The sequence below is a fragment of the Pelophylax lessonae genome (genome assembly GCF_965119305.1).
Source record: "Pelophylax lessonae genome assembly, chromosome: 2".
Classification (NCBI taxonomy): Eukaryota; Metazoa; Chordata; class Amphibia; order Anura; family Ranidae; genus Pelophylax; species Pelophylax lessonae.
In genome coordinates, this window is record NC_138769.1 from 25,500,121 (window position 1) to 25,524,967 (window position 24,847).

The 24,847-nt window shown below is 44.4% G+C and overlaps 1 protein-coding gene across 1 annotated transcript in view; it reads right to left on the minus strand.

Annotated features, from left to right (window-relative positions):
• Positions 1–24,847, minus strand: part of LSAMP (limbic system associated membrane protein) — a 1,007,988-nt gene that overhangs the window by 18,249 nt on the left and 964,892 nt on the right. The window contains exon 8 of the mRNA XM_082245475.1: positions 7,417–7,449. Coding sequence (XP_082101601.1) covers positions 7,417–7,449 — 33 coding nt within the window. The remainder of the gene's footprint in view (positions 1–7,416; positions 7,450–24,847) is intronic.

Consider the following 24,847-nt stretch of genomic DNA (forward strand, 5'->3'; position numbering starts at 1 on the left):
CTATTGTACACTGCAGTTGCCTGCCCGCTGTGTGTGAGAGGCCACAGACCTACCACAGACTGTACTGTGTGCACACCACACTCATTTCGGGTGGCACAGGCACAGTACCTTGCATTTTAAAAAATATTTTTTTTTTCCTCTGTCATAATTGCAGTGAGTGCTGTGTCAGGTCCACAGAGTGCACTGTACCCACTGCAGTGCACTGCCCACCACTGATATATATACGGTGGCACAGCATCTTGTTGCAATAAATTGAAAAAAAAAAATATTTTTTATTATTGCAGTTGCCTGGGCTGCCAGTTACTGTCAGGTCCACAGAGTGTACTGTGCCCACTGCAGTGCCACTGTGTGCCCACCCACCACTGATATATAAGGTGGCACAGCAGCTTGCAAAGTAAAAAAAAAGATATATATTTTTTAATTGCAGTTGCCTGGGTGCCAGTGACTGCTGTCAGGTCCACAGAGAGTGTACTGTGCCACTGCCCACCCACCACTGATATATAAAGTGGCACAGCAGCTTGCAAAGTAAAAAAAATATATATATATTTTTTAAATTGCAGTTGCCTGGGTGCCAGTGACTGCTGTCAGGTCCACAGAGAGTGTACTGTGCCACTGCCCACCCACCACTGATATATATGCCTGCAAGAGAAAAAGCCAGCCGCAGAGAAGCCGTATTCCTGAAAATATAAGAAAAATGCTGTTTTTTAGGGGTTCTGGACATGCTACAGAGCTGAAACTTGACAGGTACACTTTTTAGACCCCCCAGACACTAAATACAAAAAATGACATGCCTGCCTAAAAAAATGCCCGCTAAATGCCTGCAAGAAAAAAAGCCAGCCGCAGAGAAGCCGTATTCCTGAAAATATAAGAAAAATGCTGTTTTTTAGGGGTTCTGGACATGCTACAGAGCTGAAACTTGACAGGTACACTTTTTAGACCCCCCAGACACTGAATACAAAAAATGACATGCCTGCCTAAAAAAATGCCCGCTAAATGCCTGCAAGAAAAAAAGCCAGCCGCAGAGAAGCCGTATTCCTGAAAATATAAGATAAATGCTGTTTTTTAGGGGTTCTGGACATGCTACAGAGCTGAAACTTGACAGGTACACTTTTTAGACCCCCCAGACACTAAATACAAAAAATGACATGCCTGCCTAAAAAAATGCCCGCTAAATGCCTGCAAGAAAAAAAGCCAGCCGCAGAGAAGCCGTATTCCTGAAAATATAAGAAAAATGCTGTTTTTTAGGGGTTCTGGACATGCTACAGAGCTGAAACTTGACAGGTACACTTTTTAGACCCCCCAGACACTAAATACAAAAAATGACATGCCTGCCTAAAAAAATGCCCGCTAAATGCCTGCAAGAGAAAAAGCCAGCCGCAGAGAAGCCGTATTCCTGAAAATATAAGAAAAATGCTGTTTTTTAGGGGTTCTGGACATGCTACAGAGCTGAAACTTGACAGGTACACTTTTTAGACCCCCCAGACACTAAATACAAAAAATGACATGCCTGCCTAAAAAAATGCCCGCTAAATGCCTGCAAGAAAAAAAGCCAGCCGCAGAGAAGCCGTATTCCTGAAAATATAAGAAAAATGCTGTTTTTTAGGGGTTCTGGACATGCTACAGAGCTGAAACTTGACAGGTACACTTTTTAGACCCCCCAGACACTAAATACAAAAAATGACATGCCTGCCTAAAAAAATGCCCGCTAAATGCCTGCAAGAAAAAAAGCCAGCCGCAGAGAAGCCCGTATTCCTGAAAATATAAGAAAAATGCTGTTTTTTAGGGGTTCTGGACATGCTACAGAGCTGAAACTTGACAGGTACACTTTTTAGACCCCCCAGACACTAAATACAAAAAATGACATGCCTGCCTAAAAAAATGCCCGATAAATGCCTGCAAGAGAAAAAGCCAGCCGCAGAGAAGCCGTATTACTGAAAATATAATAAAAATGCTGTTTTTTAGGGGTTCTGGACATGCTACAGAGCTGAAACTTGACAGGTACACTTTTTAGACCCCCCAGACACTAAATACAAAAAAATGACATGCCTGCCTAAAAAAATGCCCGCTAAATGCCTGCAAGAGAAAAAGCCAGCCGCAGAGAAGCCATATTCCTGAAAATATAAGAAAAATGCTGTTTTTTAGGGGTTCTGGACATGCTACAGAGCTGAAACTTGACAGGTACACTTTTTAGACCCCCCAGACACTAAATACAAAAAATGACATGCCTGCCTAAAAAAATGCCCGCTAAATGCCTGCAAGAGAAAAAGCCAGCCGCAGAGAAGCCGTATTCCTGAAAATATAAGAAAAATGCTGTTTTTTAGGGGTTCTGGACATGCTACAGAGCTGAAACTTGACAGGTACACTTTTTAGACCCCCCAGACACTAAATACAAAAAATGACATGCCTGCCTAAAAAAATGCCCGCTAAATGCCTGCAAGAAAAAAAGCCAGCCGCAGAGAAGCCGTATTCCTGAAAATATAAGAAAAATGCTGTTTTTTAGGGGTTCTGGACATGCTACAGAGCTGAAACTTGACAGGTACACTTTTTAGACCCCCCAGACACTAAATACAAAAAATGACATGCCTGCCTAAAAAAATGCCCGCTAAATGCCTGCAAGAAAAAAAGCCAGCCGCAGAGAAGCCGTATTCCTGAAAATATAAGAAAAATGCTGTTTTTTAGGGGTTCTGGACATGCTACAGAGCTGAAACTTGACAGGTACACTTTTTAGACCCCCCAGACACTAAATACAAAAAATGACATGCCTGCCTAAAAAAATGCCCGATAAATGCCTGCAAGAGAAAAAGCCAGCCGCAGAGAAGCCGTATTACTGAAAATATAATAAAAATGCTGTTTTTTAGGGGTTCTGGACATGCTACAGAGCTGAAACTTGACAGGTACACTTTTTAGACCCCCCAGACACTAAATACAAAAAAATGACATGCCTGCCTAAAAAAATGCCCGCTAAATGCCTGCAAGAGAAAAAGCCAGCCGCAGAGAAGCCATATTCCTGAAAATATAAGAAAAATGCTGTTTTTTAGGGGTTCTGGACATGCTACAGAGCTGAAACTTGACAGGTACACTTTTTAGACCCCCCAGACACTAAATACAAAAAATGACATGCCTGCCTAAAAAAATGCCCGATAAATGCCTGCAAGAGAAAAAGCCAGCCGCAGAGAAGCCATATTCCTGAAAATATAAGACAAATGCTGTTTTTTAGGGGTTCTGGACATGCTACAGAGCTGAAACTTCACAGGTACACTTTTTAGACCCCCCAGATGCTAAATCCAAAGAAATTTTTTATTTTTATTTTTTTTTAATTTTTCCAATAATTGGCTCTCTATCAAAAAATTATAATTTTTAAGAACTTTTTTTTGCGTGATCCCTCTCCGGCATGCCACAGTCCAGGTGTTAGTCCCCTTGAAACAACTTTTCCATCACTATTGTGGCCAGAAAGAGTCCCTGTGTGTTTTAAAATTCGCCTGCCTATTGAAGTCTATGGCGGTTCGCCCGGTTCGCGAACATTTGTCGATGTTCGCGTTCGCCGTTCGCGAACGGCGAATTTTAGGTTCGCGACATCACTATTTGGTACCAGTAAGCAGAGCAGTGGATGTGTCAGGAGGGCAGAGGTTGGTGCCAGTCAGTAGAGCAGTGGATGTGTCAGTAGGGCAGAGGTTGGTGCCAGTCAGTAGAGCAGTGGACATGTCAGTAAGGCAGAGGTTGGTACCAGTCAGTAGAGCAGTGGATGGTGTCAGTAGAGCCGAGGTTGGTGCCAGTCAGTAGAGCAGTGGATGTGTCAGTAGGGCAGAGGTTGGTACCAGTCAGTAGAGCAGTGGATGTGTCAGTAGAGCAGAGGATGGTGCCAGGCAGTGGAGCAGTGGATGTATCAGTAGGGCAGAGTTTGGTACCAGTAAGCAGAGCAGTGGATGTGTCAGGAGGGCAGAGGTTGGTGCCAGTCAGTAGAGCAGTAGATGTGTCAGTAGGGCAGAGGTTGGTGCCAGTCAGTAGAGCAGTGGACATGTCAGTAAGGCAGAGGTTGGTACCAGTCAGTAGAGCAGTGGATGGTGTCAGTAGAGCCAAGGTTGGTGCCAGTCAGTAGAGCAGTGGATGTGTCAGTAGGGCAGAGATTGGTGCCAGTCAGTAGAGCAATTGATGTGTCAGTAGGAGGACAGAGGTTGGTGCCAGTCAGTAGGACAGAGGTTGGTGATGGTCAGTAGAGCAGTGGATGAGTCAGTAGGGCAAATGTTGGTGCCAGTCAGTAGAGCAGTGGATGGTGTCAGTAGGGAAGTGGTTTGTACCAGTCAGAAGAGCAGTGGATTTGTCAGTAGGGCAAATGTTGGTGCCAGTCAGTAGAGCAGTGGATGGTGTCAGTAGGGAAGTGGTTTGTACCAGTCAGTAGAGCAGTGGATGGTGTCAGTAGGGCAGAGTTTGGTGCCAGGCAGTGGAGCAGTGGATGTGTCAGTAGGGCAGAGGTTGGTACCAGTCAGTAGAGCAGCGGATGTGTCAGTAGAGCAGAGGTTGGTACCAGTCAGTAGAACAGTGGATGTGTCAGTAGGGCAGAGGTTAGTGCCAGTCAGTAGAGCAGTGGATGTGTCAGTAAGAGGGCAGAGGTTGGTGCCAGTCAGTAGAGCAGTGGATGTGTCAGTAGGGCAGAGATTGGTGCCAGTCAGTGAAGCAATGGATGTGTCAGTAGAAGGGCAGAGGTTGGTGCCAGTCAGTGGAGCAGTGGGTGTGTCAGTAGGGCAGATGTTGGTGCCAGTCAGTAGAGCAGTGGATAGTGTCAGTAGGGAAGATGTTTGCACCAGTCAGTAGAGCAGTGGATGTGTCAGTAGGGCAGAGGTTGGTACCAGTCAGTAGAGCAGTGGATGTGTCAGTAGGGCCGATGTTGGTGCCAGTCAGAAGAGCAGTGGATGTGTCAGTAGGGCAGAGGTTGGTGCCAGTCAGTAGAGCAGCGGATGTGTCAGTAGGGCAGAGGTTGGTGCCAGTCAGTAGAGCAGTGGATGTTTCAGTAGGGCAGAAGTTGGTGCCAGGCAGTAGAGCAGTGGATGTGTCAGTAGGGTAGAGGTTGGTACCAGTCAGTAGAGCAGTGGATGTGTCAGTAGGGCAAAGGTTGGTGCCAGTCAGTAAAACAGTAGATGTGTCAGTAGGAGGGCAGAGGTTGGTGCCAGTCCATAGAGCAGTGGATCTGTCAGCAGGGCAGAGATTGGTGCCAGTCAGTAGAGCAGTGGATGTGTCAGTAAGACAGAGGTTGGTGCCAGTCATTAGAGCAGTGGATGTGTCAGTAGGAGGGCAGAGGTTAGTGCCAGTCAGTAGAGCAGTGGATGGGTCAGTAGGACAGAGGTTAGTGCCAGTCAGTAGAGCAGTGGATGTGTCAGTAAGACAGAGGTTGGTGCCAGTCTGTAAAACAGTAGATGTGTCAGTAGGACGGCAGAGGTTGGTGCCAGCCAGTAGAGCAGTGCATGGGTCAGTAGGGCAGAGGTTGGTGCCAGTCAGTAGAGAAGTGGATGTGTCAGTAGGGCAGAGGTTGGTGCCAGTCAGTAGAGAAGTGGATGTGTCAGTAGGAGGGCAGAGGTTGGTGCCATTCAGTAGAGCAGTGGATCTGTCAGTAGGGCAGAGATTGGTGCCAGTCAGTAGAGCAGTGGATGGTGTCAGTAGGAGGGCAGAGGTTGGTGCCATTCAGTAGAGCAGTGGATCTGTCAGTAGGGCAGAGGTTGGTGCCAGTCAGTAGAGAAGTGGATGTGTCAGTAGGAGGGCAGAGGTTGGTGCCAGTCCATAGAGCAGTGGATCTGTCAGTAGGGCAGAGATTGGTGCCAGTCAGTAGAGCAGTGGATGTGTCAGTAGGGCAGATGTTGGTGCCAGTCAGAAGAGCAGTGGATGTGTCAGTAGGGCAGAGGTTGGTGCCAGTCAGTAGAGCAGCGGATGTGTCAGTAGGGCAGAGGTTGGTGCCAGTCAGTAGAGCAGTGGATGTTTCAGTAGGGCAGAAGTTGGTGCCAGGCAGTAGAGCAGTGGATGTGTCAGTAGGGTAGAGGTTGATACCAGTCAGTAGAGCAGTGGATGTGTCAGTAGGGCAGAGGTTGGTGCCAGTCAGTAAAACAGTAGATGTGTCAGTAGGAGGGCAGAGGTTGGTGCCAGTCCATAGAGCAGTGGATCTGTCAGTTGGTGCCGGTCAGTAGAGCAGTGGATGTGTCAGTAAGACAGAGGTTGGTGCCAGTCAGTAGAGCAGTGGATGTGTCAGTAGGAGGGCAGAGGTTGGTGCCAGCCAGTAAAGCAGTGGATGGGTCAGTAGGGCAGAGGTTGGTGCCAGTCAGTAGAGAAGTGGATGTGTCAGTAGGAGGGCAGAGGTTGGTGCCAGTCAGTAGAGCAGTGGATGGGTCAGTAGGGCAGAGGTTGGTGCCAGTCAGTAGAGAAGTGGATGTGTCAGTAGGAGGGCAGAGGTTGGTGCCAGTCAGTAGAGCAGTGGATGGGTCAGTAGGGCAGAGGTTGGTGCCAGTCAGTAGAGAAGTGGATGTGTCAGTAGGAGGGCAGAGGTTGGTGCCAGTCAGTAGAGCAGTGGATCTGTCAGTAGGGCAGAGATTGGTGCCAGTCAGTAGAGCAGTGGATGGTGTCAGTAGGGCAGGGGTTGGTGCCATTCAGAAGAGCAGTGGATCTGTCAGTAGCAGAGATTAGTGCCAGTCAGTAGAGCAGTGGATGGTGTCAGTAGGGCAGAGGGTGGTGTATAATTTATTGCAATGTAATTATTATTATTATTTTTTATTTTACTATAATAGTTTTTCTTTTCTTTTTTATTAGGTGAAAAATCATGGACCTAGACAGACCCCTGATGTCTCACTTTTGAGACAGAGAAAGGGACTGAGTTCAGGGATTCCCCAGTCTCTTTCTGTGCAGCCTGGACAGCGAATGAATGGGACGTGTTCTGTGTTTAGCAGCTTCCTGTGTTCAATAACAAATTGAAGCATAGTGATTGTGTTTACTATGCTTTAGTTATGAATGAACACAGGAGCGATCAATACCAATCACTCACTGTGTTCATTTAGAAAAGGAAGAGGTGAGTAAATGACATATTTACCGTCCCCTTTCCCTGCTCTCCATCTTGAAACATTGGCTGGCAGGTGAGGCGACGAGAGAAGGAGGTGTGTGTGGAGGGAGTGGGGGAGGGACTTGGGCAGCAGGGGGAATCTGCACTGATCGGGGTGATTAGGGTGTGCCCAGGCACACTCAGCACACCCTGTGCGCATGCCTATGCATGTGACTCAAATTACTGTTGGATACTTGTATCTGAAATATCACTTTTGTGTGGAGGAACCCTTTAACAGAAACCATATGAAGATGCTTCTTGTGTTTTTTGTGTCTGAACAGTAAACTCTATAAAACCAGCAATGTACATCTCACACATTTTCCATGCTCACGTTGATACAATACCTTTCTGTTTGAAATGAGCGTTGCTGCCTCTCTCTAGAAAAGGGAAATTTGTCAAAACGTTACTATCACATCATTAGGAAGGTCTGTGTGTTAGTATCTGGTGCCCAAAATATCTACAGAGAAATGATCTATCTACGTTAGTGAATGAAGGTGATTGGTTAGGTGATTCGGTTATTTCCTAACTAATAGGCGGCCCGTGTTGATGGGCTTTTTTTTTTTTTTCTCATCGTAACTATTTTCTCAACTCATACAAGTCAATGGGAATGCAGAAGCAACTTGATGCAGGTCCACAGCACTTGAAGCATTTCAAACTGATGTCCAATGCAGAACTAAAAGCAAGACGCATTTGCCCATCAACACAAGCCCGAAAAAAGTTCATGAGACTGCACATGCAGACGAACAATCCATCCCTTGGTGCTCATACGGGTGGCCATAGGCATCCATGTGGTGTAATGTAGAGCTCCAACAGCTTGTCAAAAGTATTGGGACGCCTGCCTTTACATGCACATGAACTTTAATGGCATCCCAGTCTTAGTCCATAGGGTTCAATATTGAGTTGGCCCACCCTTTGCAGCTTTAACAGCTTCAACTCTTCTGGGAAGGCTGTCCACAAGGTTTAGGAATGTGTCTATGGGAATGTTTGACCATTCTTCCAGAAGCGTATTTGTGAGGTCAGGCACTAATGTTGGATGAAGAAGGCCTGGCTTGCATTCCCTGCTCTAATTCATCCCAGAGGTTTTCTATCGGGTCAGGCCAGTCAAGTTCCTCCACCCAAAACTCACTCTTCCATGTCTTTATGGAGCTTGCTTTGTGCACTGGTCCAAATAATTTGGTGGAGGGAGAGTTATGGTGTGGGGTTGTTTTTCGGGGGCTGGGCTTGGCCCCTTAAGCCCCGTACAAACGCGTCGAAAATCGGCAGGGAATTTTCGTCCGACGACCGATCTGTTAGCATGATGCTTCCAACAACCGACTCCGACTTTTCGGCCGAAAAAAATCTGGTGTGCAGACTATAACATTTTTGTCCGCCGTCAAAACACGTCCGATTTTTGTGCAGTCAGTACAGATTTCGACAGGGAAAAATCTTATGAGCAAGACTGGGCATGCTCAGAGAAGAAAGAACACAAAGAAAGCAATCCAACACATGACATCACTTCTGAAGTAGAATTTTGTCGGGCGAGAAAATTTGTGTGCAGTCTAGGCACATTCCAACCAACAAAACACCACTCTGGACAAAAAACGGACGACCGATCGACGGAAATTCGTTGTGTTTGACCATTCTTCCAGAAGGGTATTTGTGAGGTCAGGCACTGATGTTGGATGAAGAAGGCCTGGCTCGCAGTCCCTGCTTTAAGTCATCCCAAAGGTGTTCTATCGGGTTTAGGTCAGGACTCTGTGCAGGCCAGTCAAGTTCCTCCAACCAAAACTCACTCATCCATGTCTTTATGGACCTTGCTTTGTTCACTGGTCTAAATCATTTGGTGGAGGGGGGATTATGGTGTGGGGTTGTTTTTCAGGGATTGGGTTTGGCCCCTTAGGTTCCAGTGAAGAACTCTTAAGGCCTCAGCATACCAAGACATTTTGGACAGTTTCATCCTTCGTAGAACAGTTTGGGGAGGGCCCCTTCCTGTTCCAACATGACAAGGTCCATAAAGACATGGATGAGATTGAGGTGGAAGAACTTGACTGGCCTGTCCAGATTCCTGACCTCAACCCGATAGAACACCTTTGGGAAGAATTAGAGTGGGGACTCTGAGCCAGGCCTTCTCATCCAACATCAGTGCCTGGCCTTTACAAATGAGCTTCTGAAAGAATGGTCAAACATTCCCATAGACACACTCCTAAACCTTGTGGACAGCCTTCCCAGAAGAGTTGAAGCTGTTATAGCTGCAAAGGGTGGGCCAACTCAATATTGAACCCTACGGACTAAGACTGGGATGCCATTAAAGTTCATGTGTGTGTAAAGGCAGGTGTCCCAATACTTTTGACAATATTGTGTATCTACTAGCTGTATGCATAATAGGGCATTGATTGGATGTAGACCTTAGATATGGCATTAATTATACAAAATCATTGGCATTAATTATACAATGGCATCATTGATATCCCTCAATCGGTTTGTCATTCGCATGAGCACTATAGTGTTGCTCAAAATTTTTTAACAATTACCCCACTAAGCTCAGCCGTACAGACTGCATGACATCCTTTGCCATTATCGACACCAATGAAGCTGGTCAAATGCTACAACCCTAAAATCCTTATTGAGGTCTGGTTCCTTTGCCCATAGGATCAGTGGCCATACCTCCCAACTTTTTGAGATGGGAACAAGGGACACCTATAAGCAAAAGTATTTATTTATTTTTAACTTTTGCCTTGACATTCGCTTTAAATAAACTTTATTGTCAAAGCTTCCTGACTTCTAGGAAATGTATCTGGGACTTATAATAAATGTTAATTGGGTGCCATCTTGTGGTCATTATTGGGTATTGCTATTCTGCAAAAGAAAAAACACAGAAAGCACGGTACAAATAGGGATGTTGCGCATTCCAAAATTGACTAGGTGGGGAGTAACAGCTAGAAAAATGCACCTACCTAGAAGGGTGATTTGATTTTTTTTCAATGTCCCTGAGCCACTATAATGCTGATTCAACCCCAGGCATGACCAATCCCTTTCACATAACAGAGCTAAGGGATTCCATTTACTTAGCAGGTTGCAGTTGCACTTTATAATAGAACCTAAATAATTTTGTTGTAGAGTGGGGATGGCTTAGAATCTCTGCCAAGTTATTAATGCTAAAAAAAATAAATAAACTAGAACAGGATGCACCTTACTGGCAGGGTTACTGGGTGAGAATAAAGGGAAAAAAGAATTTAAAAAAAATAATGCATCCACCACATCTAGGAACTGTGGGCTCTTGAGTTAAGTTGCACTTTAGTCCCGGTTCACACTACCGCGACTTGTCAGGCGACTTGTCAGCCTGACAAGTCGCGGTCCATTCTGTGCTACGGGAACCGTTCTAATAGGAGCGACTCAAGTCGCTCCGACTTAGAAAATAGTTCCTGTACTACTTCGGGGCGACATCGGAGCGACTTGCATTGACTTCCATTGTGTGAAGTCCGTGCAAGTCGCGGTGCACGCGACTTCACAGGTCGCCCCCGAAGTCGGATCGCCATAGTGTGAACCGACACTTAACGAAATAGGAAGGGTTATTGCTACATTGTTGTAAGTTGGATATTTTATGTGTATCCAATGGCATTAAAATGTCCTGGAAATTTCCCTCTCATTTAAATGTCTTTATTAAAGTGGAGTTCCGGCCTCAAATACCTTTTTTAACTAAAAATACCCCTATAATACTAATCCATCGCCATTTACAGAACCGCTATTCTCATACTTACAAGGTGTACAGTATTGGATTTTAGTCAAAATCTTACTTTTAAAAACTCTGTCTGGGCGTGGCCATCTTGGATGTGGGCATCTGAAGCCACAGTGTAATCTGCTGTGATTCCAGGGAGTGTTCTGGGAGTTCTTCCTGATTCCAGCCTCCTGGGAGTGATGACAAACAGCTCCCAGGATGCAATGCAAAGGCGGAAGTGATGTCGGTGGCCATGGCCACAGAGGGGGGAGAAGGAGGAAGTACAATAAAAAATGCCCTGAAAATAAGGTAAGGGACTCCCGAAAAATTTTTTAAATGCCCAATTGTTGATCAGCATAGCGAGCACTCCAGGAATCACTAAAGTTGCAAAATAGGCTGGAACACCGCTTTAAGTATCTAATATCCATATTTGGAAACTTGCTGAAAATTATCTGGGAATGCCGGAACTTTCTTTTCCGATTGCTGTAATCATTTACATCTCCAGAATCCTGATTCAGGAGATGTATATATAATAGCGCTTTGCATTCACTGGTTGCTGGAAGGAGAAGAGGAGGATCTGTATGGGAGCAATGTAGAGCGGGAGATGGGGAGGGCGAGCTGCCCCCAGCATAGCAGAAATTACCTACACTTCTGTCACCCCAGGCTTTCCCTCAAACAAAGAGGCCAGCCATGCCACCTGCACTCTGCCCATTACTTATATAAGCCCCCTACCCTCTGTACATGTGCTCAAGTTTTAAGGCTCTTCCAATGATAGCACAATTTTGCCACACAGCCCTACTTGCCGCATTGCACTATTCCATATTCCATACTATTTCACTATACCAATATACCCCCCATTCTCAGGAAGTGTCATTTTCAAAAGTTCCCAGGTATGTTTCTAGTACAATAATACCTATAAAGTATAAGTTATCTATCTATCTATCTATCTATCTATCTATCTATCTATCTATCTATCTATCTATCTATCTATCTATCTATCTATCTATCTATCTATCTATCTATCTATCTATCTATCTATCTATAGATAGATAGATAGATAGATAGATAGATAGATAGATAGATAGATAGATAGATAGATAGATAGATAGATAGATAGATACATACATACATACATACATACATACATACACTTTATTACCAAAAATATTGGGACGCCTGCCTTTGCACACACATGAACTTTAATGGCATCCCAGTCTTAGTCCGTAGGGTTCAATATTGAGTTGGCCCAACCTTTGCAGCTATAACAGCTTCAACTCTTCTGGGAAGGCTGTCCACAAGATTTAGGAGTGTGTCTATGGGAATGTTTGACCATTCTTCCAGAAGTGCATTTGTGAGGTAAGGCACTGATGTTGGATGAGAAGGTCTGGTTCACAGTCTCTAGTTCATCCCAAAGATGTTCTATTTGGTTGAAGTCAGGACAGTCAAGTCCCTCCAACCCAAACTCGCTCATCCATATCTTTATGGACCTTGCTTTGTGCACTGGTGAGCAGTCATGTTGGAACAGGAAGGGGCCATTCCCAAACTGTTCCTACAAAATTGGAAGCATGAAATTGTCCAAAATATCCTGGTATGCTGACACCTTAAGAGTTACCTTTACTCGAACTAAGGGGTCAAGCCCAACCCCTGAATAACAACCCCACACTATAATCCCCCCCCCCCTCCACCAAATGATTTGAACCAGTGCACAAAGCAAGGTCCTTAAAGACATGGATGAGCGAGTTTGGGGTGGAGGAACTTGACTGGCCTGCACAGAGTCCTGACCTCAACCTGATAGAACACCTTTGGGATGAATTAAAGAGGAGACTGAGAACCATGTCTTCTTGTCCAACATCAGTGCCTGACCTCACAAATGCGCTTCTGGAAGAATGGTCAAACATTCCCATAGACACACTCCTAAACCTTGTGGACAGCCTTCCCAGAAGAGTTGAAGCTGTTAAGGCTGCAAAGGGTGGGCCAACTCAATATTGAACCCTACGGACTAAGACTGGGATGGCATTAAAGTTCATGTGCGTGTGAGGGCAGGCGTCCCAATGCTTCTGGTAATGTAGTGTATATATACTGTATGTATGTATCTATGTATCTATCTATCTATCTATCTATCTATCTATCTATATATATATATATATATATATATATATATATATATATATATATATATATATACAGTGCCTTGCGAAAGTATTCGGCCCCCTTGAACTTTGCGACCTTTTGCCACATTTCAGGCTTCAAACATAAAGATATAAAACTGTAATTTTTTGTGATGAATCAACAACAAGTGGGACACAATCCTGAAGTGGAATGAAATTTATTGGATATTTCAAACTTTGTTTACAAATAAAAAACTGAAAAATTGGGCGTGCAAAATTATTCAGCCCCTTTACTTTCAGTGCAGCAAACTCTCTCCAGAAGTTCAGTGAGGATCTCTGAATGATCCAATGTTGACCTAAATGACTAATGATGATAAATAGAATCCACCTGTGTGTAATCAAGTCTCCGTATAAATGCACCTGCACTGTGATAGTCTCAGAGGTCCGTTTAAAGCGCAGAGAGCATCATGAAGAACAAGGAACACACCAGGCAGGTCCGAGATACTGTTGTGGAGAAGTTTAAAGCTGGATTTGGATACAAAAAGATTTCCCAAGCTTTAAGCATCCCAAGGAGCACTTTGCAGGCGATAAAATTGAAATGGAAGGAGTATCAGACCACTGCAAATCTACGAAGACCTGGCCGTCCCTCTAAACTTTCAGCTCATACAAGGAGAAGACTGATCAGAGATGCAGCCAAGAGGCCCATGATCACTCTGGATGAACTGCAGAGATCTACAGCTGAGGTGGAAGACTCTGTCCATAGGACAACAATCAGTCGTATACTGCACAAATCTGGCCTTCATGGAAGAGTGGCAAGAAGAAAGCCATTTCTTAAAGATATCCATAAAAAGTGTCGTTTAAAGTTTGCCACAAGCCACCTGGGAGACACAACAAACATGTGGAAGAAGGTGATCTGGTCAGATGAAACCAAAATCAAACTTTTTGGCAACAATGCAAAACGTTATGTTTGGCGTAAAATCAACACAGCTCATCACCCTGAACACACCATCCCCACTGTCAAACATAGTGGTGGCAGCATCATGATTTGGGCCTGCTTTTCTTCAGCATGGACAGGGAAGATGTTTAAAATTGATGGGAAGATGGATGGAGACAAATACAGGACCATTCTGGAAGAAAACCTGATGGAGTCTGCAAAAGACCTGAGACTGGGACGGAGATTTGTCTTCCAACAAGACAATGATCCAAAACATAAAGCAAAATCTACAATTGAATGGTTCACAAATAAACATATCCAGGTGTTAGAATGGCTAAGTCAAAGTCCAGACCTGAATCCAATCGAGAATCTGTGGAAAGAACTGAAAACTGCTGTTCACAAATGCTCTCCATCCAACCTCACTGAGTTCAAGCGGTTTTGCAAGGAGGAATGGGCAAAAATTTCAGTGTCTCGATGTGCAAAACTGATAGAGACATACAGCTGTAATCGCAGCAAAAGGTGGCACTACAAAGTATTAACTTAAGGAGGCTGAATAATTTTGCATGCCCAATTTTTCAGTTTTTTATTTGTTAAAAAAGTTTGAAATATCCAATAAATTTCGTTCCACTTCATGATTGTGTCCCACTTGTTGTTTCTTCACAAAAAATTACAGTTTTATATCGTTATGTTTGAAGCCTGAAATGTGGCAAAAGGTCGAAATGTTCAAGGGGGCCGAATACTTTCGCAATGCACTGTATATATATATATATATATATATATATATATACACACAGAATATTTATATATAAACACAGCATCTGCAAAGTGATGTGAAGGGGGTTTATTGCTTTTTAATGATGCAGTAATAATGTAAATTACGAATGTCATTAGCACAGCCGACAGCCTAATATTTTGGAGAAGAGACGCGGTGTGATAGACCTCAGGCTCTGTCTGGAAATAAACTCTATTAGGCTGCCTGTTTTATTATACAATTTGAAAGTAGACCTAACATTCCTGGAATGGACTATTCTCTTCATATCCTGGAAGTGCTAGAAATACCTACGAACATTTGTAAATCAATGGGCCAGAGAATTGGGCGGGAAGAAGGTGTGAAGCAGGGGGTGGGGCTAATAGCACATAGCACACCATGGCAACATGTATGTAATAGTTGAGGCTTGCATCAAAATACAGCCAATAGTTGTAGCACAACACGGCAAACGAAAGAGTGTAATCACAGTGCACATGCTGTCCCGCAGTAAAATATTGGCTTAACAATGGCGAAGAAAAAAAATGCTCCTGCATTAGTGGTGTCATTGGAATGAAAAAATACTCCTATGTCGGTGGTGTCACTAGAAGTCAAACATGTTCCTGTGTCAATGGTGTCAGTGAGAGGAAAAAAATGCTCCTGTGTCAATGGTGTCATTGGAAGGGAAAAATACTCCTGTGTCAATGGTGTCATTGGAAGGGAAAAATACTCCTGTGTCAATGGTGTCATTGGAAGGGAAACATACTCCTGTTTTGATGGTGTCACTAGAAGTAAAAAATATTGCCATGTCAATGGTATCGGTGGAAGGAAAACAAAATGCTCCTGTGTCAATGGTGTCATTGGAAGGAAAAAAATGCTCCTGGGTTAGTGGTGTCACTAGAAGGAAAATGATCTTGTGGTAATAGTGTCACTAGAAAGACAAAATGCTCCTGCATTGGTGAAGTTACTGGAGGGAAAAGTTGCTCCTGCACCACTGATATCACTGAAAGGAAAAATTGCTCCTGCACCACTGATATCACTGGAAGGAAAAATTGCTCTTGCACCACTGATATCACTGGAAGGAAAAAATGCTCCTACGCCATTGTTATCACTGGAAGGAAAAATGTACCTGCCTTGGTGGTGTCACTAAAAGGTAAAAATGCTCCAGCATCGGTGGTGCCATTGAAAGGAAAAAGTGCTTCTGTGTCACTGATATCATCGGAAGGAAAAAAATGCTTCTGCACCACTGATATCACTGGAAGGAAAAAATGCTCCTGCACCATTGTTATCACTGGAAGGAAATGTCCCTGCCTTGGTGGTGTCACTAGAAGGTAAAAATGCTCCTGCATCAGTGGTGTCATTGGAAGGAAAAAGTGCTTCTGTGTCACTGATACCACTGGAAGTAAAAAAAATGCTCCTGCACCAATGATATCACTGGAAGGAGAAAATGCTCCTGCATCACTGATATTACTGGAAGGAAAAAATGTTCCTACGCCATTGTTATCACTGGAAGGAAAAAATGTCCCTGCCTTGGTGGCATCACTAGAAGGTATAAATGCTCCTGCATCGGTGGTCTCATTGGAAGGAAAAAGTGCTCCTGTGTCAGTGGTGTCACTGGCAGGAAAAATGCCCTTGCATCACTGTCACTGGGAATAAAAAGATACCTTTGCATCGGTGGTGTCAGTCTTAGGAGTGCTATGGCATCTGTGTCAGTGTGATGAATGAGTGTAGGGGAGCTAGAAGGTTGCGGGAAGGGGGGCAGCTGTGTGGTGCATTGAACTAGAGGGACATGGGTGGCTCTAAGGGCTTTGAGATGAAGAGGGGGGATCTGGGCCCAGTTGCTCCCTCCACCATCCATGCCCCCACAGTTCACACCTCCTTCTAACCCTAACCCACAGTAGGCTGCCATTGGAAGAAGGATAGAAAGGATGTCCTTCCGGTAAGTCAGTAGGCATCCTTTGAATGGAGCCTGCTACCCAGACTACCAATAGACTAAAGCCTCGTACACACGCAACGATTATCGGCCGACCGATCGTCCGATTTTTGTCCAGAGTGGTGTTTTGTTGGTTGGAATGTGCCTAGACTAACAAATTTTCTCGGCCAACAAAAATCTACTTCAGAAGTGATGTCATGTGCTGGTTTACTTTCCGTGTGTTTTTTCTTCTCTGAGCATGCCCAGTTTTGCTCATCAGATTTTTGTCTGCCGAAATCTGTACTGACTGACGATAAATCGGGCGTTCTGTTGCCGGCCAACAAAAATTTTATAGCCTGCACACCAGATTTTTTTCGGCCGAAAAGTCGGAGTCGGTTGTTGGAAGCATCATACTAACAAGCCGAAAATCGGCCTATCGGACGTTGGCCGAAAATGCCCGAAAATGTAAGGCTGGCCATACATGTTCAATTTTCTTGCACACTTTTCTGTTAGATTTACCAAAAACCATATAATATGAGATCAAAACGAAACAACACTTTCAATTGTATCCAATTAGGCAGGCCTTTGTACTACATAGTTAAAGGTAAATCTAAAGAAAATTGTACAGAAAATTGTAAGAAAATTGTATAATATACAGTATGGCCAGCCTTATTGAAAATTTGGCTTCTTCAGGCAAAAGCCAGAAAGGTCCCAGGTATGGAGATTAGGAATCTCATTGTAACTGGGACAGGAAGTAAAGGGAAATCTCCCCAACAAGGTCACACACAGACATATCCTGAGTCTTTTTTTGGATTGCAGCACACCTTTAAAACGAACAAACCCATTTCCAATCAGATAGGGCGTCTAGCTGGGCAGACATAGTTCTAGAAACATCTCTATTTCTCCTTATTTGTAAACAAAACTCTCCAAATGAAAATAAATGAACGCGGGAATGGGAAGGGATTAGGCAGCCAACGGAGAGCCTGTCTCAGCGGTTTTTCCCGCTTGTTGCACAATACCGCTTTAATAGCCTGCTCCGTCTCGTCAGCGTGGAACTGGTGATTACTGTCGGGGAAACGAAGTGCTCTAATATCTTCCTTCGCCTGCCTTTTCCACGTCATCGCTGTGAAACATTGAGATTAGATGTATTAAGGGGCTCCGGCGACCATTACGCTAATGTCTGAGGAATCCGCTACGTGAACGGCGGAGTGAAAATTGTTTTAGCATCCATTAGATGACAAAATGGTATTAGTGTACATTAATGTAGAGATTGAGCTCTGGAGGGAGAGCCTTGTATGTCTGCATTATCTCTCTCTCTGCTTGCTAATCGCCAAATGACTCCACATCTCCCGCTGCATCTGGCTCGCCGCAATTTAAAACTGAACTTCAGGATAATCAAATATTGTCTAAATACATTCATCCTGTATATTCTTCCTTAAATCCTTGGGTGCTTTGTGTATTTCTTCCAGAGGGTGTTCTTTGCTTGCAACTGCATCCACAGGACTTTAATTAATTGGACAATGGTCTTTGGTGGCACCTCCATATCCCGTTTTTTTCCTCCTGCCTCTTTGAAGGTCCCTTGCATGGAACAAATGGGACAGCTCTATCCCCTACAACTGGGACATTCCTTGGTATTACTTGGGGGGGTTGCCTCTAAGGACATTCATGCATGTCAGAAACCTTTTGCAGATGCAAGAACTGCCCCTTCTGTATCATCCATGAAAAAACTGATTGGCATGTTTTCTGGGAGTGCCCATTTGCACAGGCCCTGATGATGGCCCAGGAACCAGAACTCAAAGACTTTGCACTGCAGACAGCCATCACCTACTTTGGGGCGTGGAACCCTGGTGGCACCTCCATGTCCCGTTTTTCTCCTCCTGCCTCTTTGGAGGTCCCTTGGATGGGACAAATGGGTCACTTTCATCTCCTACAACTAGGACACTCCTTTGTATTATTTAGACACTTTTACGTTTATCAAATAGCAGGGGCTTGAAGAAGGTAAGCCTGACTTGTGGAAGCCAAAGACCATTGACAAGTTGATCAGAGCCAAGTACACTGTGGAGACTGTTCCAGGCCTACCTCCAGCCACTTGCAAGGGGGTCTGGAGGAATGTTTCTTCAAAGAGACTCACCAACAGCCACAAAGATCTGGCATGGATGGTGATACAAGGGGGAGTTGCCACTAGGGACATTCATGCATGCCAGAAACCAGGGGCATAACTACAGGGGTTGCAGAGGTTGCAATCGCAACCGGGCCCCATGCTCCAGGGGTCCTGTGTGGCTCCCCTGTACACCTGGATAGGAGGGGCTGTGGGGGCAGAATGTAGAGAAATCACTGTCCTCCTTTTTTCTCCTGTAGCTGCAGGAGGAAAATGGAGGAGATTGGTTCCTCTGTACGCTGCCCCCGCCACTCCTCCTATCCAGTTCACTTGTGTTCTGCTGTCTCTTGGCCCCTGTGTGCTCCCCTGGTCCCCCCCCCCCCGAACACTGTGCTCCCTCCCCTCTCCTGCCGGCTGCTGTAGGGGATGTGCCACAATAGAGAACCAGGAAGGGGTCGGTAAATATGTAATTTACCAGTTCCTTCCTTTTCTGAATGGACAGAGTCATAGTCAGTGACATTGTAAAAATAATAAAATAAAATGATAAAAACCAATACAGTTAAAGTACTAAAAAATAAAAACTACTGACACCAGTGGGTGAACTTCCAGGATCACAAAGATCACACTTGCAACTGGGCCCTGGCATTCCACCACTGTGGGGAGGCCCCAAGATGGCAGGAAGTGGGCCCACTGCAGAACTTGTGAAAGGGTCCAGTTGTGGGACTGTAATAAAGGGCCCCACAACGAGAGTAAAGGGCCCCAGGATCAGTGGGAAGAGCCCCAGGCTTGAAGGGAAGGGCCCCGGCCAGGGGTCCAGGGGGCCCTTCATGGTTTCTTGCACCGGGGCCCTGAAGGTTGTAGTTACGCCTCTGCCAGAAACCTGAGCAAGCAGACACAGACAGTGCCCCTTTTGGATCATATATGAAGATATTGCTCTGCGTGTTTTCTGGGAGTGCCCCTTTTTCACAGGACCTGTTAATGGCCTGGGAACCAGAACTCAAAGACTTTGTACCACAGACCGCCGTCACCCACTTTGAGGTGCTGAATGGATTATTTTGTGGAACTATAACACAGAGGGACATTGATGGAACCTGGCAGGTGATGTGTTGCTTTAAAGATGCTTTGCGTTACACCAGAGGGAGAGCATGTCCATTGAGGACTGTCGCAGTCTGGATTCATAGTCTACTAAGAGACTATAATCTTATGGACTTTAACCACTTTACCACCGGAGGATTTTGCTGTCTTACGTCCAGGCCACTTTTTCGATTCGGCGCTGTGCGACTTTAACTGACAATTGCGTGGTCGTGCGACACCATACCCAAACAAAATTTACCCAAGCAAAATAAAATAGCGTTTATTTTGAAAAAATAACAATATTTTAACATTTTTTATATGAAATTCCCCCCCCCCCCCCCACCCAAAAATGTAAAAATCAATTTTTTTTTACATTTTTGGCCAATTTGTTTTCTGCTACCTATGTTTGGAAAAAAAAATCACAATAAGTGTATTTTGATTGGTTTGCGCGAAAGTTATTGCGTTTACTAACTAAGGGAAAGATTTCTGTCATTTTTGGTGGGTTTTTTTTTAACGAGTAATGGCGGCAATTTGCGATTTTTTTTTGCGGGACTGCGACATTGCGGCGGACAGATCGGACCCTTGACTGACATTTTTGACACTTTTGGGGGTACCAGTGACATTACTACAGTAATCAGTGCTATAAATATGCACTGTTACTGTAAAAATGACACTGGCAGGGAAGGGGTTAATTTTATTGGAGAGGAAGGGGTTAATGTATGCCTGGTGCTTATTAACGTGTATGGGGGGAGGTGACTGAGTGACACAGGGACAGATCGCATGTTCAGCTATGCTGAACCCTGCAATCTGACCCTGCCTGTCACATAGGAGATCCGCCCGCTCTGTTTACACAAGCGGGCAGATCTCCAGACTCGATTCCCCGACGATCGGGGAAGAGCGGCGGTAATCACCGCCGCTCCTCCCCTGGCCCGACTCCCGCTGTGACTGAAAACAGCGGGAGCGAGCCTCCGGCGGCGCGCGAGCGCTGCCCACAAGTGAAGGAAAATCTCCCTGATAGGAAACATATACAAAAAAAATTTAGGGGTCTTACCATTACCTACTCTGTCTACTGGTTTACATTTACTTTATGGTTGGCCAACTCGGTCGTCCAGTGTTGCAATTGTTTCCACATGGAATCTAACATTTACTGATCATTTTGCTCTACCATTCCTGTTGTGTTTGATTCATTTTTCATATGGAAAGGGTTGGAAAATTCCATTTGTCTAGTGAATGGAACAATCGATCAATTCTAAAATAATCAATTTCAATTTTGTCCATTGCTTTTGTAATAGACTTTCTACATGGTAAGTGAATAGATTGCTATAGGTGAACACACTGGTGGTGCTGCTTGAAAGCATACTTTCATCAAGTCAATCGACTGAAGCAAGTAGATGGATTACATGAAACAACATCAATATTGTATGGCCAACAGCAGCATCTTGTGTTGTCTCAGCTGCAGTTGAACTATAAGTCTCAGCATTACCAGCTTTCTGGGTATATTACATCTTGTATAAGTAAATGGAAGTCCACATCCAGAAAATTGGTTGTCATTGTCAACCTTACTGAGGCCAATGCCTGGTAAATTCTTCCAAAACCTTCCATGCCCCAACAGTATATTTAAAAAAAGTTTATATTAATACAATAAAAATATGGCAATGCAAAATGTGTATTTAAAATGTATTAAAATGGGAGAATAGCCACCAAATCATTGGTGTCACTGGGATAGTGGCCCCCAGGACAGCCAAACCATTGAGGACAATGGTATAGTGGTCACCAGAGAAGAATATCTTCCCAAATCATTGGTGTCACTGGGATAGTGGCCCCCAGGACAGCCAAACCATTGAGGACAATGGTTTAGTGGTCACCAGAGAACAATATCTTCCCAAATCATTGGTGTCAGGAGCCCAAGGGGAGAATAGCCCTTTAATAACCTTTAATTCATTGGTGCCATTGCAATCCTGTTCCTCAGGGGAGAAAAGTCCCTCCGTTAACTGGTGTCACTTGAATAATGGCCTCCAGAATTAAACAGCCCTCCAAATCATTGAAATCATGGTAAAGTGCTCACCAGAGAAGAATATATCCCTAAATCATTGGTGTCAGTAGGATAGTGACCTCAAGGGCAGAATAAACACCTTAATTCATTGGTCTCACTGAAACTTTAGTTACCATGGGAAGGAAAGCCCCTCAATTAATTGGTGTCACTGGGATAGTGGTTCCTGGGAGAGACCCCTAAATTAGGTTTAATAGTATAGTGATATCTATAGATTAATAGCCCCCAGATCGTTGGTGTCAGTGGGATTGTGGCCCCAGGGGAGAATAACACCCTAACTCATTGGTGCCAATGAAATTCCAGCCCCCAGAGGTGAATAGTTCCTCAATTCATTGAAGTCAGTGGTAATGTGGATCCTAGGGGAGAATAACCCTTTATTCATGGGTGTCAGTGGGATCCTGAACTGTAGGGGGGGATAGCCCCTCAGTTCACTGGTGTCCCTGGGATAGTGGCCCCCAGGAGAAAACCCCCAATCATTGAGTTCAATAATATAGTGATCACAAAAAAAAGGAAAGCTCTCTAAATCATTGGTGTCAGTGGCAAAGTGAACTCCAGAAGAAATAGTCCTTCCTATCATTGACATGGGTAGCATAGTAAGACCCAGGGGAGAATCCCAACCCGCCTAAATCATTTGTGTCAATGGTGGTACTTAACTTACCTTAGGACAGAAGTCAGCACTGGCCACAGACAAAGATTGACAATTCCTCCCACTGCCCACTAGTGCCTCCAATGACGTCTTCCTGTGCAGATTATTGAGTACTTTCAGCCAGGATAATTTTAAACACAAAAAGTAGAAGTAGTACCCTGACGTTTTCCATGGGGCAGCAGGTAGGGACCCACCAGAGGATCACCCGTTCCTCTAGGGGGCAGTCTGAGCCTTGTGTGACAGCAGTAGCTGTTGAAGCGGATAGAAAGCTGAAGCCCAGCAGGAGGAAAGCCATAGGCCAGCAATGGGCCGTAACCTGGTGCTTGAGAACCACTGCTCTACGGGAAGCAGCTACCTACCTCTGGTTCCCAGCAATATGGAATGGAGACAGACTAAATAGTGTTTTTTATGGTTACGTGTAAAGAAGAAATGAAATGTATTTTTCCATTACCAGTGTGTTAGTAAAATTGAATTCTAATGGAACTACATCTACTGTAATATAGAGTATAGAGTCTATGTCAGAGTGAAGGACATGCCGGGTCATTCTCCAAATGCATACAATATCTGTTCTTTCTATTACAGACTTATAATTAAATGAAACAAAACCTAAAACATGGTCAGATTTCCATTATTTGTAAAATAATTATAACACACTGTTAAGCATTCTCGGAATCAGAAGATAACTGATTATCTATATTTCATAACAAATCCAAAAATTAGAGGCTAATTCCTCCTTTAGGAATAGAGGGCCGAGCAATGCTTCTCATTCTTTTATGCCAGACTAGCCATTCTCAACCAGGGTGCCATAGAACTCTTGGGTTCCTTCAGAGGTTGCTAGGTGTTCCTTGAACTGTGGCTGATTGATCTCCAATGTGATGAAGCCTGCAGGGTTCCTTGGAACCCTTGGGTTCATCCAGAGGTTGCTAAGCGTTGCTTGAGTTGTGGCTGATTGACCTCCCATTTGATGAAGCCTGCAGGGTTCCATGGAACCCTTGGGTTGCTCTAAAGTTTGCTCTAGGTTCCTTGAGCTGTAGCTAATTGACCTCCCATTTAATGGTGCCTGTATATTTCCAGATCCAACTGTACTTGGCAAAATCAGAGGTACAATGAAATTATCTTCATAGCTGTCTGGAATGGTGGCATTTTGACCATCGCTTTAAGGGTTCCATTCTTCTTACTAAGCACCACTGTAAGGCTCGGTTCACACTGGGGCGGCACGACTCTGTACTACTTCGGGGGCGACTTGTGCATTCCCATGCACCACGACTTCGGAGCTACTTGCATGGACTTCACATAATGGAAGTCTATGCAAGTCGCTCCGAGGTCGCCCCGAAGTAGCACAGGACCCTTTTTCTAAGTCGGAGCGACTTGTGTCTCTCCAATTAGAACGGGTCCTGTAGCAGTCAATTGACCGCGAGGGAGCGCGACTTGTCAGGCTGACAAGTCGCGCTAGTGTGAATCGAGTCTTAGGGGCATTTTCCTGTCGACCCCTGATATCCTGATATTTAGTAAGGTTTCCTCAAGATCTAAACATATTTTATGGGTTTCTCTGGGGAAAAGTATATGTTGAGAAAGGCTATCCTATACAGTACATCCAGAAGGGCTGGTTTACAGCACAAATCCAACCTAATATTACAGATCAGCCTTTTTCAAAATTTTCAACACAGAGGAACCCTTGAAATAACGTTATGGTCTCAGGGAACCCCTTCTAAAAGTTACTATATCTACTACTCATGATACATTAGTGTGATGGTCCGTGAGAAGAATTTTCCTTACACTTGCGGTTATTGAGAAGGAAATTCCCCGTTACAGATAGTTAAAAAGATCAATGGTGTCAGTGGGAACTTATCTGAGTGGCAGAAATTGCTCATTGCTCAAGGAACCTCTAGCAAGCTCTGGAGGAACCCAAGGTTACATGGAACCCTTGTTGAGAAATCCTGGTATATAGCCATTTTTCTCTATATTTCATACAGCTGTTTCTGGCTTTTTGACCATTATCAGTGCAGTATGTAGAAATAATGGCATCTATGGAGTAGAAAGCCAATGAGAAAGTAAAACTGGACTCAAATATGAGGAATGAACCCTATATTTTCTGGATTGGTAATGGAAGTGAGACATATGAATGCCTTCTATTAATAAAAGGCTCCTCTCTGGCTTAATGAAGGCTTTTTGGTTCTTAGTTCACCTCACCACCACCTGTCCAGTTATAAGTCAAGAAAAATCTTTATTTTTTTAATTTTGGATGGAGTGGGGAACATAGAGAATTGTGTTGGTAGAGTTCTGGACCCAAAAGTAGGACGGATAAAGCTTCAAAATCCAAATTTTAGAGGCATCTCTCTATCAACTTGGGGCCCCTGAAGAAGTCTGAGGAATGTAGAAAGGATGAGCATTCCACAGATCTGATGTGAGTCCAGTAAATATTTATTACACATAACAAGAGTTTAAAAGACGTATTTCAGGGGGTTTAACACTCCCCATTTATTTGGAGAAAAGACAAGAACTTAGAAGAGAAAA